General features: G+C 36.3%; 1 protein-coding gene across 1 annotated transcript in view; it reads left to right on the top strand.

The window, feature by feature from the left end:
- Nucleotides 1-17,233, top strand: part of LOC113237269 — a 311,655-nt gene that overhangs the window by 232,514 nt on the left and 61,908 nt on the right. Inside the window, exon 2 of the mRNA XM_026473658.1 lies at nt 12,409-12,826. Coding sequence (XP_026329443.1) covers nt 12,409-12,826 — 418 coding nt within the window. The remainder of the gene's footprint in view (nt 1-12,408; nt 12,827-17,233) is intronic.

The following is a 17,233-nucleotide window of genomic DNA, read 5'->3' as shown; positions in this document are numbered from 1 at the left end:
GCTTTTCCTTTTATTCGATAAGTTTTTGTGACGACTTCTGGTTCTAGTTCCGCACTTGTGCCGTTTTTAAATCGTTTTTAGTTGGTATACCTGGAAAAATAACTGTTTTCTTGTAACATGTATCATACTACTGTAATCTATATGTATAATACCTGTATTGTGTGATGGCTTACCCGAGGGTATTGGTAACAGCATATGTAGGAGCTTTTCCCGAAAAAGTTTTCTTTTAATTTTCATCTATAACGTATTTGATAATATTGTACGTCATTTTTCAAGCCATGGGTACAGTTGTATTAACATAACATATTCACAATTATTTGCCTCCACGATTTTTTCCACGTGTTTGGTATGGCACATCCTGGAGTATTAATAATAATTATTAACGAGTCTGTATTTTAGTCGTGTCATGTTGTTTAATTTGCGTTTCTTTTTTACGTGCTTTAAGAATAACTACTTAACTTTTACTTACCCTCGTCGTCAAGTTCTGATGATTTTGATTTCAGAGACGCGTTCACCTTTATTAGCATTAAACATAACATCAGGCACAAACTCAACAGCTGTTTTACCATTTTTTTTGTTTTCAAAATTAATTTGTGCACTGCGGAACGCTGAAAAAACGAACAGCTTGAGTGGAGACTTATAACACCTGAGCCTACTTAGTATAAAATTATGAACCGGACGCAAAAATATGCATCGAGTGTCAAAGTTACTGTGTATATAACTAATCGCATCCACAATAACAAAGTGACTGAATTAAAAAACTAACATTTTTGGAAAACTTAAGACATAGATTGAAATAAACGCACTAAATAAACGAATATATCTTTTCTCCATGTCAAACACAATTTAGTTATTTGACTCCATAACGTGGCAAATTTGGCTAGGCCGCGTACATTGGATAGAAAGGAAAACCAATGAGGTAGTATTGAGAATGGTAAACGAGAAAAGAACGATCCTGAATACTCTAGAGTATAGACGCGGGAAAATGATCGGACATTTGATAAGATACGGCAACTTCTTTAAGACCATTTTGGAAGGAAAGGTCGAGGGGAAGAGGGAAGGTCGGCCTAAGCGCAGTTACATAGACCAAATACTGAAAAAGACCGGTGTCGTGTCGTATAAGGAGGTCAAGGAGCTGGCTGATAAGAGAGATGACTGGAAGATGCTCCACCGACAAGAGTATAACTCTTAAGCTTGAAGATAATAATATTTTTTAAATCTCTCTTTTTTCATAATATCAAGTGACGGGACGAACAAGTTGTGCGTCTGATGGTAAGTTACACGCCTGTCCATAACCGTTGCAGTGCCACCCAGAGCTTTAAATCGCAAAGATCTGAGTAGCACTGCCACTGCACCCGTCAGCCTGAGACATAAGTTGACAAGTCCCATCACTGCTTGGCGGCAGAAATAGGTGGACGAACTTTTGCACAAGGTGCTCTACTGCTACTACTCTCTCCTCCGTCGTTCCCTCACTGCTGAGGATCGTGACTTTGAGCAACTTCATTGTCAATCAATCTTTTTCGTTGGCTAAGTGGAGTGCGACATTCACTGGTACTGCCAGATTTTTAGCTAGTTTTAAATCATCTCAAATCAAAAAAAAGTTGTGTCTGAACACAGTGTCAATGGCTGGATTTTGTACGTTTGGTATTCTGCTAAACGTTAAGAGTAGTCACTTGTCAGTGGCTAGCCATTAAGCCACTATTCAACTGCCATTGGATTTTTTTGTACTCTGCTCTTCAATAGCGAATCGGTGGCGCGTCGATGGCTTAGTCTGCTTATTATTTGACATAAAAATACATTTAATATAAAGACTGAATTGCTCATCAAACGAGATAAAAATTAAGATATGCGTAGTAATTTCCATGGCAGTTTTGTTAAGGCAACATTGATCGTTAGTAATTGAATGAATGAATGTCATCATTGCCATTCCACTGATGCTCTGTTAAGACTGCCATTGCAATTAGATTTTAATAGAATAACTAATACTATCATAGAATTGTAATATAATCTCAGTAGAGTCTCAATGGAATTAAAATTACCAGTAGCCCAAGAAAATTAACAGATTTGGGGTCCAAATCACACCATCGTTTCGAACTTCTTCCTCTAGTTCGATTGACCTCTATTTGCCCGTAACAATTAGTCTTTCAAGATTGTCAGCCCTTCTGCGTGAAATGTGGCCAAAGAATGCGGAGCAAACAGACTGAGGATAAACGTTTGTCATTTTTTTCAGCTGCGATTCCTCAAGCACGGATACGTTCGTGTTGCAGTCCTTAGTAGGCGACGCCAATACCACATCTCAAATCTGTTGATTCTCTGTTCTTCCGGCCAAGAATATAGACTAGCGTGCCAACTACGTATATCTTTTACAAATGTTTCTGTCCTTCCATACCTTTTCTAGTTGTATCATGCCCGTTTTGCCATACCAACGCGTCGTCGTTAGTCAATTTCCTAAAAGTAACCTTTCGGATATTGACTAAGTACATTTTTTAAAATAATACGAAGTGACGGGACGAGCAAGTGCCTGGTGGTAAGCTACATGCCTGTCCTTGTCCATAACAGTTGTAGTGCCACTCAGAGCTTCAAATCGCAAAGATCGGAGGGGCGCTGCTGCTGCGCCTGTCACCTTGAGAGATAAGTTGACAAGTTCCATATGCCAGTAATTTCAATAAGGTGGCAGCTTTTATCCTGGACGAACTCTTTAATAAGGAGCTCTACTGCTATTAAGACAAAGAAGCGCGGGGCACGAGAGTTGCCCTTTAAGTCGGTAACCATGTCCGGCCATTGTCGCAGGACACTGCTACTAGACATTTTCGGCACTAGCCCAGAGAGCTAGTAGAGTATGAGCTAGACATCTTCCTGTCCCTCCGACCGCGTAGGAATTTGGGAACTGGAGAGACGCCGTTCATTCGGCATCGGGAAGCGAGCGTGCCTTACAGCTCCGCCACAAATGATGAGATTTGGTGGACTTTAAGAGTGAACGGCTTAGCGGTGGCAATTGTTGGTTATGCAGTGCGACAACGGGAAGTGGGCATGCCTATAGCTCTGGTACCTATCTGGAAAATAAGGAGGGTACTGTATGTGCATCCGGGGCGGGTCACCCGAGGCACTAGCCTCTCGAGAACCCGATGAAGTCAAGTGACAGAGGTCTGTAAGAAGCTGAGGTCAGAACCAGAACTTGTAAGGTGTCCTGTACGCGCACAGGTTATAATGCCCTTGTTGAAACCCGTAGGGAGGGTCACTATAATCAAAACCAAAGTGTTAAGATATAGAGGGCTGTTCCTACCCGTATATAGTTACTTTATTATAAGTGCGATATATTGAAACCATTGGCAGTATCGCGCAAGAGTATCGTCTGCCTAGACTATAGTTATAATGTGCCATAAATATTTAGTCGATTTGGTAACTTACATAAGTACAGCCAGTGTTGCTTCTTCAACACTCCAGAGCAAACTGTGGACTGCAAGGGCTTATGTCGTTTAAAGTACAATTCAAAGCATAATAATAATAATAATAGGTATTAATCATAATAATCTATATAACGAACATAAATTCATAAGTACGCACCATACAAAATACTAATTGTAATTATTAAATATTTGCAAATAATAACAAGTGCATTGTTAACACCATAAGGTATCAATTCATACAAATTAACTTTAGTACATATCTAAAACTGTAGATGTCGACACTTCGATAAAATAAAATAATTAAAGTATTGTATACTTAAATAAGAAGTATAAAATATAAAAAAATGCAGCATTTTTAAAAACGCTGCCGTCCGGTAACTAAAATCGCTATCTCAAAAAAACATTTTGTCACTTAGCCGCCTAAGTGACAAAGTGTTTTTTTTTTTGAGATATAATAAAGGACCATAACCCAGTTTTAGAATATTGAAATAGTTTAATGATACCTGAGCTACGCATCGTTAGGGTTAGTTCGGATAAGTCGAACACGTTAACTAATTTTAAATGTTTTTAAAAGATAATTTTGTGCTCTATCTTTTGTTATTTAAAACGGATATTTAATCATTTGTCACTTTACTGCGATTTAGATAATAGACGGCAGCGTTGAACATGTGTTCAAAAAAGTATAAATACAATTGAAAAACCTTTGATTTGTTAAATAACATCCAAACAACAATAACATTTTTTATCTGTTAGTTTGCAATAAACTGTCTAGATGACATTTCTTTGAATTTGTTCTCGAAACTTTAGCAGCAGTAGAGCACCTTGTGAAAGAGTTCGTCCAGGAAAGTACTGCCACGTTAACTATTTCTGCCGCCAAGCAGTAATGTTAGCATTACTGCGTTTCGGTTTTGAAGGGTAAGGGTGCTGGTGAAATTACAGGCACATGGCACTTGTCAACTTATGCCTCACGTATGTATGTGGCACTGCATCTGTTATGGACAGGCGTATAGCTTACCATCAGGCGCACGACTTGTTCGTCCCGTTACTTGATATTATAAAAAAAACTAAGTAATGTTTTAGCATCGTATATTAAAAATATTAAAAGTACAAAGTCTTTGCAATTTTATTAGTATATTTTATTGTATAATGAAATCAACGCCTGAACAAAACCAATAACCTTGACTAAAATGTAACAGCTGCCATCTGTTGGCCGTTTCGAACATTATTACAATCACATCGCGGGTTTACTTGGTATCTATTGATCAGCGTTATAAATCAAAAGACAGTAAATAGTGTGATTTATTAGATAAGATTGTTATTAGAATGATCTTTAAATTTATGTCATTACCAATCGTCGGAAAAAGGTGTTTCACAAATATACATACATACATATATAGATATGGCTACAAGAAGCGACATAAAGTTGTTTAAACCACCAAATATTAATTATTAATTTTTCTCAAACATGCTCGGAAATGTTTGCATTACTTTCAGAAATCGAACACGGGAAGTAAGTCATATACCTATGGACCTTGCAACTTCTTCCCGGCCAAGGCCTGCAAAGTAAACATGTAAATCCATTACTATCCACTTTTCTAGACTTTTAAATCTACCCACTAATAATGAACTATGTGAACAGGCAAAAGAAAAACTTATACAGCCAACTGCCCAGTGTTCGTAATTGCGAGAATTAAAAATACCTATCAATACCGCTTACTTAAAAAAAATGAAATAGCGGTAACACTTAAACTAAAGTGTTTTGGTGTTCTTTTGTTTTTTTCGTCTTTTTTTGTATTTTGATCGTGAAAATGAAAGAAAAGTGATACCGAAAATACATTAATAGATACACATTCAAACACATTATCAGAATAATTATAACAAACTTGTGGAGTAATTTCATAAAAAAAAATTGAATATCAATTCAATAAAAATTTAATTAATACAGTGAATAGCGACATCTCTCGCCAGGACTGGTAGCTGTGAAGGTACTAACTGGGTGATAAATCTGTCAAAGATTTCTCATAGATGGCGCTACGACTGAAAAGTCGTTGAAAACCCAAGTACAAAGACACGACGCAAGCACATAGAAACATTATCAGAAGTTCAGCAGCCTACTATTAATGTACCTGGAAAAACACTAACTTTTTCTTTTAGCAATTGTTTCAACACGTCAAATATTAGCTTTATTTTTTTTTTACTTTTCTATTAAACATCTTCCTGTCTTTAGTCTTTTATTATTTCCTCACATTGTTTGAGAACAATTGTATATATGCCTTGGCGGGAACGGGGATTGCTTGACTCGTATAGCCTGTATTAGGCTCGCTGGCGCTCGTCCTTTTAACTCATACTCGTCCAGCAATCCCTTACTCCCGGCCTCTGCAATAATGTACTATTTTCGAATTCCGGATTTCCGAACGAAAGAAATTCCTCTCTGTAATCTATATAAGAAGATAAATTGCCGTACATAGGTAAATGACAATTTTTCGTTTTGTTTAAGCGTCCAGCAGTTTTTTTTATTATTAAGTATTAAAATAAGCTAGTGTGAATATTTTCTTTTGAAAATAGGTACGTCATTTCTGCTAGTGGTTCGAAAATAAAACATTTTTATCCAAATTAAAATGTTAAAATTCCATTGACTTACAATTATATGGACGTCGGGTCCGCGCTAAAAAGTGTCCGCACTTGTAAGGCGCTAAAATCGTATTCAGAGCGCGACACTCCGCTTTAGTCTTCATTTGTTCTACGGACAGCGCGATACTGCGATGACATAACAATTTAAATTTCGAATAGGTTGACTTGGGACATTTTTTTCGTGGTTTTTGTATTAGATCCGTCGTCCATTTATTTGTAAGTCAATGTAAAATTCCTATAAAACTCCCTCCTAAATTTTTTTTTTCTAAAGTTCTTCTAGCAAATGTCGCCGTTACGTCAATGTAACTGTCAATATATGGTATTTAACCATTCTCGTTACTTCTTTATTATCTGTTTTTGTAAAAGGTCAGTTGTCTACTTAATTTTTTACATAGCACCATCAGAATTGCTTTAAAACCCAACTTCGACTTGCTAGGTCAGTAGTTTTGTCCTACGATGCAGTAAAACCATGTCCGGAAATTCGGAATTCAAAACAGTGATTAATTAATTATGTGGTGGTTTTAACGACTATATGTCGCTTCTTGTAGCTATATCTATACATGTTTTTCCGACCATTGGTCATTACAGCTGAATTCAGAGGTAATATTGATGTTGTAGCAAAGCTACAAGTTCAGCAGCTTCTAGCTATATGTGAACATAAAACTTATGAACAGTATCAGACTTTTAATTTGAAACTTGCCAATTAAAGCGCTGACTTGAAAACAAACCGTAATAAGTGAGACGGGGAGAAATAACACGGAGCAAGGAGCTACTGAATACTAATTAGAATGTAGCCAAAGTTTGCGCGGACAGAAGAATTTATGTTCCAAATTAATATTAATCTCAAAAACTTTGATTAAAACTTAAATTGAACTAGCTCAGTACCAGTGAAAGAAATAGAAAAAATTAAAGAAGAAAGAATATGACCACCACACCACCAAACAAGAAAAAAAATTAATAAATCATTGTAACTTTATCACTGAAAAAAAAAACAGACCTCAAAAGTTTGTTTATTGGCTTTTTTCAATTTCCATGGAATCCCCTCATCAGGGCTGTTACGGACTCCTTTGTACATTTTACGCTTTTTTCTGGTTGTCATGGTGAAGGTGATTTGTTGATTACGTGTATTATGTCAAGTGAAACGTCAAATTTTATTTGCGAAACGAACTCGGAACAGCATCGTCAACATCAGGGACCACCTCCAACCCTTTCAATCAAACAATAATTTTCAAAATCGGTCCACAATTAACGAAGAAATCGGTAAGTATACAATGACATGCCTATAAAATTTGAGGATTTTCCTCGATTTCCATGGAACCCGCATCAGATTCTGCCTAAGTGACAATGGGATCACCACAAGAGCACTCTAGAAATTTTGAAATTTCCTTTTTTCTTTGAAACAAAAATGAAATTTCAAAATCGTTCCAGAATTGACGGAAAAATCGGAAACACATAAAACATACATACAGCCGAACTTATAACGTCCTCATTTTTTTTGACGTTGGTTAAAAAGAACTAAACAACACAGAAAAAAATAAGAAAAACAAAGTGCAAAAAAAAACATAATTAAAAAACATTCGTACTTAAGATACAAATAAATAATTACATTAATTACACAACAGATTATTTTAAAATTGAAATTATTGTAGCGGACATTTAGCACAAAAGTTTGCGGACAAATTCTTGGAGGAGGAGGAGGAGGTTCTAAATTCGATTGTATTTTTGGTGTGTGTGTATGTTACGCCATTAATTACTGCAGCTACATCAAAATCGGTTCATATTTATGAACCGATTTTGATGATTCTTTTTTTGTTGGAAAGAGGGTACCTCAGTATTGGTCCCATTCAATAGAAGAAAATATTCCACCTCTAAGGGTCGCAAACTAGGGTATGACGTTTTCGTGCGCTTTCCGCTAACCGATTCCAATAAAACTTGACAAATAGATGTAATTCTACAAATTCTTGAGCTCGATTTTATTTTAAAAGTTATAAGTACTATTATGAAAAGTCAAATAATGATTACCGTGACATTTTTTTTCAATTCCGTAACTAAACTCAGTATCAACTTAGGGTCCAAACACAAAACTGCGAATCCACGCGATGCGAATTCCCAAGGCAGAAAACTGTGACGCGAATTGCTGCGATGCGATTTCGTGAGGCACGGCATCTCAATGCCACGGGGTCCCGTAACCATTCCTTCGACCATGGCAAACCGGGCTGAACGTTATTTTTAAGCTAGGTAGCGACATAGATCGTAAAAAGAGTGTTGCACTGCTGTTATTGATAAGAAAGCATAGGAAAAAAAACAAAGAATATTAATATCGCAACACAAAGAATATTAATTCGCAAATTCTTGCGATACGTCGTGCGAGCTCGTACATTTCACGACGTCGCATCGCAGTTTTGTGTTGTTCTCTGAAGGACTGTAAACCCTATAACTCCTGTTTACAGTGCTTTAATAAATTATCCATAAAATAAACTTTAATGTCTTTTTTGTTTATGTTCGTCCTCTTAAGGTGAAGGCACTAGAATGTTATCAATCTGGTGAATAAACACACAAAGGTACAGCTTACATGTACAAGATGGTGTGTAGTATAGATTTTAAAGGTCCACACTTTTTGTAAGGTTCAAAATCTCTAAAGAAAAATAATCAAGATGGCTGCCATACTAATCTTAAACCGCAGTAATTTGAAAACTTTATGACACATAGGCCTAAAAGGGATGCTCAAACGAATATCATAAAGGGCAATGGGGCTTAACTAACTTTGTTAAGACGAGTCGCCGGAGGACAAGCGGGAATAACTGTTTTGCTAGATTAAATGGTTTAGGTATTTACTATTAAATAAAGGCCTTACAGAGATTATACGATACAGCAAAGGATTTTGTCTAAAGAATGTGCTAATTTTTTAAACGATAGGATGTACTTTTTGCGACCATATAAAATCCTGAAACATCCTAAAGTCGAAAATGAATTAAAAAATACTTAACTTTACACATAATAAATTTTATATGAAAATATTGATCTTTAAATACTACAGAGAACATGCTTTTTTAGTTTTGAACTGAATCCCTATAATTATTAAACAACATCGGATATGTATCAAAATTTCCTGTTCTTATTTTATGCTAGAATAATTTCTCCCAGAAACAGATTGCACGCTAAACAAGCAGCTCAGTTATTATTTTTAAAATATAACCTACCTTTAATAAAATTCCAATATGACTAAGCTAGGCACATTAATTGGTTTTACTAAGGGTCGTATTCTAGAACTCTACTCAATGCTCAAGGCAGGATTTGAGTATGGTTTAAAGCACTCGAAATCATACTCAAGTCCCTGCCATTAGGGTCGTATTTCCAGTGCTTGTGTAGCCATTGCAATCCTCACTTGAGCATTGAATAGAGTTCTAGAATACGACCCTGAGACTGAATCTTTTATTAATAAATGTCACCAATCATTAATTTCAATCTTTTATTTCAATACTAAAGAAAATAGAAAGCTTTTTCAAGTAGATTCAACAACGATCTGAATATTTCTTAACATTATTTAGATAAAAAAATCAGCATGAGCATCCGCTGGTGTGTAGAAAACCTGGATCAGCAACAACCCTAGTCACTACTGAGCTAAGCTAAGTTAACTTAGGTCAGGTAGTTGCATGCTACGGTAGGGGTGGCACTAGTTATCCCTTGCCCGCATTGCACGGTCTCACCCGTCTGGGGGATGCGTCAAGCGTCCGACCCTCCCCTCTCTAGCGTGGGAACCTTGACAGAAGTCAAGGTGGCCGGGGGTGTCGTAGTGGTGTATCTACGTGATCCCACGGCGCCCACAACATCCGGCCAAGAGGGTGCGCCCTGGGGGGGTTTTAGTGGGTATGCCCTCCACTAGTGGGTCAGTCATCCCCTCGGACATCCCCAGGCTCGAGGGTATGCATAAAGCATTTCCCCAAAAATGGGGTAGCACGGCGGTAGACATCCTATATAACCTCTCTGTGGCCCCCGCAGCAGAGAAGCGTCCATGAGGCTTTCAAAAAAATAGTTGGCAAAAAAGGTAGTTGCATGCAACCTACTATGCTAGCTAAGCTAAGAAAATATGTAGTAAGTGAGTTTAGCTCCGTTCGCGGTGTTGCCTGCGCATAAAAATATCTTCTGTCACCTAAGTTAATTAGATTGGGCTAAAATCATGTGAGCAATTCTTACCCTCGTTAGTATAATAGAACCACGTCGTGATCATACGTCAAAACTGTTTCACACATAAAAATGCTAAAACGAAATCAACTAATTACGTTTAAACCTCTCTCCCGGACTTGCTGAAAATCAGCGCCACGACACGGTTTAAAAAAAACCGATTGTGGCTAGAGCTGTGCTGAGTCCCGATTGTACCGCGACACGAATGACGGTAAATTATTTTAATACTTTCTTTTTTAATTTTATTATTGTTTTTCTGTTTTTCTGTTTTTATGCGTGTCTGTGTTTACGCAATGAACAGTTTTCTTTCTTTTTGTTCTTTCAAAAGTTGTCGTGTGTGAATATTGTCTTGAATAAAACACTATCGCAATTTTTCAAACGTCTCTTCCTTTTCATAGATTCCTACCCTTAACATTACACCATCTCGCTACCAGGTAGGTACAGTCGTAACACTTTAATACGTTTTGTCAACAATAAACTGTCTCCACTGAAGTGATAAGACTGGTTTTAAGATAGCTACTGTTTTGTTTTAGGGTGGGTAACTTGAGTCTTGTTTTTACAAGGCTCAATGATAAGATTTTTGTTATGCTATTCTTTGGTAATGCATTGATAAGGCCTGTTAAATATTGTGTCAGGGTTACACTAGAAACTGTGTGTTAAGGTTAGATGCTTGTTAACTCCAACAAACATTAAAACTCTACTATAGTCTGTCTTTTTTGAAGATGAAGTAAAATGACTGTTCAATGCGCAAAAGTGTTGTCCGCTTACAAGCAGCTAGTGATTGCAGTCTACCGACTTTTATGATTACGCATGCAATAAATAGTCTATTATTCGTCCAACTGCAACCAATGAACCTACCATTTGAATTGTCAATTTGTTCAAGTTCATACATAGGTACATGCATTTAAAACTGTCCATTAAAAATACAAAGAGGAGACATATTTTTAAGTTTTTCCTTTTAATTCAATATAGATAACTAACTGCCTCCGTGGCCGAACGGTTACAATGCCGGACTGCCACGCAGAGGTCCCAGGTTCGATTCCCGGGCCGGGAGAAATGTTTGTATGGCTTACATTTATTTCTCTCGTGAGTTTGGGTGTAATTTGTGGTTGTCTATGTGTGTGTCCATGGCACCCGCGACACAGGGTTCCCTAGTGCGGGGCTATGTTGAGTGTGAGCGTTATTATTATTATTATTATTATTATTATTATTAAATAATCAAATCCGTATTGTTCTTGTTACAATGGGTATGAATAAAAACGTATTTTGATACTAGTAGGCAACCTGTCAAAATACGAATGAAGGCAGTAATGTAATTAGTAATCATTAAAACGTAACATTCACAGACATTATTGGCATTCTTTCACAATCTATCGACAACAGCTACGTGACTATTAAAATTTTACGAAAATTGGCAACCCTGCAAATGCCATTTTACTCAGTCTTCAAAAAAGACAAGCCTATAATAATGCTAGGTTAATTTACTTAAGAGTAGTCCAAAAATCTGGCATTCGAGTGTTCTCGCCGCCTTGATATAGAAGTGCTGAAGATTTAACCGGAGCTAAGCTATCGAGTTAACTAAAACCGCGAAAGGTTCAAGGCCGCCCGAGGAATGTGCGCCGCTAATCCGTCGCAGCCGCGCGGGCGATCGTTTGCAGCGCACGTTACAAGGAGCGTAGCCAACAACGAGCGCGTGACGACACCCTCTGTAGACCCTCTAACTAGTGCTAGCGATCTAGATACAGTATTGAGTGACATCACACTAAAGAATACACTTCCACTGAGTAAGTGCATTTCGGGGTATATATACCTTCCGATGAGGAAAACTTTGCTTGCGCGTTTTAGGATTTTGAAAAATTTTCTTAGAATAGTTTGTTAATATGTGACATGTTATACTTTAATATGCTAGGAATCTATGTTACAATATAAATCGATAAGGTTTTGTTTTAAAAATGTTTGCAGAAATTAGTCAAATCTGAAATAAAGAGTAAATAATTGCTTGAGGCAAAGAAGGTAGCGCCATCTATTGTATATACGACGAACTTATTCGGTCATGAACTATTGTTAACGTTGATGTGATGACACCACGTTATTTAGAGTAGACAATGTAATAATAAATAATTCTACGTAAGTATTTCATAAAAACACGTTATTTATTACTACTTACAACTATTATCTTTTGTTACAGGGTATCAAACAATGAAAGAAACGAGAGTCCGGAGACAGATGGCAGTATTTCGCCGGAACCACCTGACCGGCCACCCGGGAAAGCACGGCAAGTGCATCCAGAAGAAAAAACCCAAGTTCTCGCATACGATTCTACGTATAGAAAGAAAAATAAACCAAACAGTTTGCCGTTAGAAGAGAACCATTACAACCATTTAGCGAATGCGAATGTCGCCATGTCTCCAATATATCCTTTGACGCCGAACATTTGTGTGGAAGGAGGGAAGATTGAGTTCATAAAATCACCGCCAGGGAGCGCCCGAAACAGCTTGGCGCTAGCGTCACCACCGCCAACTCCCTTGCTTGCTCGGCGTGGTTCCAGAGACAAACGCGATGCGCGCTTTTACGACGAACCAAGCGAGAAGTTTGACGGAGACAAGGTAGGTGGCGCTGATCTTAATAAAATGTTTTAATGGTAAAGTTTTATATGACCGACCAATAACTTTTAGGACAAACCTTTTTGGTTCAAAGTATCAATTTCTGAGAATTTGCTTCGAAATTTATTCAACAAAGAAACTTTTGTTGACTTTTGAACACAAATATAGTGCGCAATTCTTTCGTTTCGTTTTCAATACGGGTCGGTTTTCGAGTTCTTTCTTCGTTCCAACAAATCTAATAAGGGCTTTAGACAGACCCTCGCCTTCGTCAAAATTCTAAAACTTTATAATTGTTTCTCAAGTTACGAATAATAGAGCAGAACAAGATACCAGTAACGTTTGATACTAGTTTTGTTTTTCTTACAGAGTTCGTAGGTATTACTAGGATTTTCTTTACAAATGTCCACCAACCAGTGGCGAATTTTCAATAGCTGTTATTGTCGACTGTTGTCGGATAACCTGCTGTTCCGCTGTTTTGTAGTTTTATAACATCTAACATGACTATAATAGCGAAGGAATATCCATTAACCGACAAACCAAAAAAATGGCAGTTTTCGGCACCAGTTGCGTTTAAATTGATTGATATTAATTGCCTGTAAATATCAGGTAGGTATTCAAATCGACGTTATTCCAGTTGCATAAAGCTAAAATTGTAGTTTCAAATATTATGTAACATAATTATGACAATAAAGTAATAACATAACAATAAAATATAAAATGAGAAAAATAACTATAAGCACGGAAAGATAAATTACAATTAGATAAATAAAATAAGTACTAATAAGATTTGCAAATCGTAGGGTCGTCCAATCATTTGAATAGCGCCATTTCTCTCTCACAGCTATTGCGTGAGAATAATTATGCAATAATGACACTTCTACAAATAATATAGTCAAGGAAAAGTTTAAAGCGCAATTTTAATAATAATAATAATAATATTATCGCACACACTCATAGTCTCACACTAGGGAGACCCTGTATCTCGGGTGCCATGGACACACACTTAGACAACCACAAATTACACCCAAACTCAGGAGAGACATAAATGCAGGCCAAAGGTACAAATATTTTTCCAGGCCTGGGAAACGAACCCAGTACCTCTGTGTGGCAGTCCAGCATGCTAAACGTAAACAATTAAATATAAACCATTTATATGATTTGTTTGGGTTTATTTCTACATCAAGTTGTCCAGGGCTCTTTAATAACCCCATAATGATCTCTGTCTCTTAGTGCTTTTTAGCTTCGTTATTCAAGTACCCTATATAGGATTTTAGAGTACTCATGGAATATAAAAATGGAGAAGATAATTTCCCAAACACCAAATTTGTTGGTATGTAAGTACTTACATTCAAAGTAAAAGCACTTATCTGTCTATCCAATTCCCTGATCTCGGGTAGGACGTATAATTGGACTGTTGCACCCTAATGCGTCTTTAGTTGCGCCTAAATTGTTTTCAAAAGCCTTTGCGAGATTGTTTCGTGAGGGGATGGATTTTTGATAAAGGAGCTTACTGTTCATACCGCATCAATGTTTTTTGTATTTATAGGAAGTAGAAAGAAATAAGTAAGAGGAGGAAATTATAAGTAAGGCGGGATTTTGTACTCTTTGAGGATAAGGACGTAATTAAAAATAACACATTTTGATACTTATTACGTATTGAAGCTTGTAAAACTAACTATTATATTTTCCTTCTTAAGCTATATTATTTATTGTTCATAGAGGTGTTTGAATATCGAGTTGTTGGGTTTTGGTTTTGTTTTTTTTTTTCAAACATACATTTATTCGTCCTGTTATTTTTTATATGATATGAAACTAGTCTGTGATATAAACTGTTTTATCATTAAAAAAAACAAAAGCAACAAATCAAAGAAATCAACCGTGACCATAGGACCTGTAAAGGACCCGAAATTATGGTTTGTTTGAAAAACCAAATATACGCGATTTAAATCCGGAAAAATAGTTTCATTTCCAAAGAAATCAAATCAATTATGTGGTTTTGAAGGTGTAGGTTCGAATTTGGGTCTCGCGAGTCAAGCTTAGTAGGCTTGTCAGAAGCCAACTAACAAATGAAAATCTAGAGTCATGTTTGAAACTTAAAAGAACTAGTTTGAGCCAAATTTGTCCAATCTTTCAAAAGCCATGCAAAGTTAATGCTCCCATTGATTTACTACTCAATTCTGTAGTTACATTGAGTATTTAATTATTTTAATGTTGTACTTAAATACTGTCATTTGCTGTGCAAAAAAAACTATGTATGAATAAATAGACATTATTTCTAATTTTCAAGTTTTTTTATTTTAAATCAAAATCAAAAATACCTTTATATAAGCAAGTACTATAATATTGCAAAAAATTTTTTACTGGTCTTTAAAAACTGTCAAATTTTGTGAATTGTAATTTGGGCTCTTCCAACTCAAAAGGTTGCCGAGCCCTGCCCTAGAGCTAGTACGGGGTTCGCTGGTAAATGTGCCTTGGGCCATTATATCGTAAAAATAATTACAATTAATAACGATTCTTTAAAACTATAATCGAAAACATATTTTTCGATTATAGTTTAAATAATATATAACATAGCTTAGAACAAGACAGCGTTAACATCTGCACGACAACACTAATGACAGCCCACATTGTAATTTATATGACGTAAGTCCTTATAGAATTCAATATCAATTGAATAAATTTTTCGATCAGTTGATTTGCCATTGCCTGTATATAATTATAAATAAAATCTAAAAAAAAACTGCAACATGCAAGAGTTTTGCAGACTTAGAGTCGTATTCTAGAACTCTACTCAATGATCAAGTTAGGATTTGAGTATGGTTTAAAGCACTTGATATCATACTCAAGTCCCTGCCATTAGGGTCGTATTTCCAGTGCTTGTGTTGCCCGTGCAATCCTGACTTGATTATTGAATAGAGTTCTAGAATACGACCCTTAGTTTTGTTCTTGCTCCAATATTGCAAGGTCGGTTTCGGTCTTGCTACAATTAGGGAGATTTGGTCTTGCAAGACTGCAAGGGCAAGATGATTTTGGGCAACACTAGCTGGATTATACTAACAGGACCAATAATGTCGCAGCAGAGATTAAGCTGTTACATTGGTTTTCAGTGGACCTTAAAACCTAGTGGGTGCTATTTGCACGATATTAGGTAGATAAATCTTATTACTCTAATAGCAAAGATTGGTAATAAAATAAAAATTACATAAATATATAAATATTATTAGCTTAGTTGGTTTAGCGTCTGGCACGGTATGCTAGAAGACGTCGGTTCGAATCCAGCCAGATCGAAGGAATTTTTTCTGAGTGTTCGATGTTTGTGTTAATAATTATAACAAACTAGTGGAGTAATGTCACATAAAAAATTTTAATATAAAATATTATAACTCTATATTTTTTACAAATTCCATTCTCTGCTTGTTGTATTCTATGTACACAGTGAAATACTCTTTGCTGCTAAGTGCAGTATGTTCGGTGGTCGGTACGTATGTCATTTTAAGTTTTAAGTTTTAAGGTTTGTTATTTATGTAGTAAACGTATATAGTGAGTAAGATACCCTCCTATTTATATATATATATGTATTCGAAAAGATACCCGTCTCTATAAGCTACGGTGTCTCCAGCGGCGAATACTTGCCAGGTGAAGCCTGAAAACCAGCAAATTGCTGAGGCTTTTTCCTTTTCTTCGACATAGATTTAAGCATTATTTTATCTTAAATGTTGTTGTGTTTTCTGTTGAAGAATAAAGTCTTTTTATTTATTTATTTTTATTTTAATTATGACAAACTAGAAATACAATGAATAGCGACATCTCTAGCCAGGGCTGGTAGCTGTAAAGGTATTTAACGACGAAATACTTAAGATTTCTCATAATGGCGCTACGGCTAAAAAGTCGCTGTAAAACCAAATACAAAGCACTACAACAAACACATAGAAACATTCGTGAGGTCCGCTGGTATGCTTGAAGACGTCGGTTCCAAACCGGCCGGAACGTAGGAATTTTTTCTGAAAGTTCGATCTTTGTATTAATAATTATAACAAACTAGTGGAGTAATGTCACATAAAAAATATTAAATATCAATTTAATAAAAATTTTAATATAAAATATTGTGTAATTCAGAAATCATCCATAGTAATATTAGTAGTTAATTAGTAACAATTTGTCTTAAAATTAGGTTAGTAAGTAATTATTTATGCATTAAAATCAAAAAGAAGGGCACTATATAAGCATTCCGAAACCTGTTAGCTCCGGATATGTATGTGTACCCCTTAGTAGTTCCATCCAATATTTATGGATGTGACCCTCACCCGTATCCGCATCATCTTCAGGACGTCGTTGGTGCTGCAGCGCAATCTGCATCTCAGGGAGATCGCCTTTTTACGCTTAATCGCGAATCAATGCGGGCTTCGGCAA

This window comes from Hyposmocoma kahamanoa, unplaced genomic scaffold, assembly GCF_003589595.1.
Source record: "Hyposmocoma kahamanoa isolate Upper Pololo Valley unplaced genomic scaffold, ASM358959v1 93, whole genome shotgun sequence".
Lineage (NCBI taxonomy): Eukaryota > Metazoa > Arthropoda > Insecta > Lepidoptera > Cosmopterigidae > Hyposmocoma > Hyposmocoma kahamanoa.
This window is presented reverse-complemented; position numbering and strand designations above follow the sequence as displayed.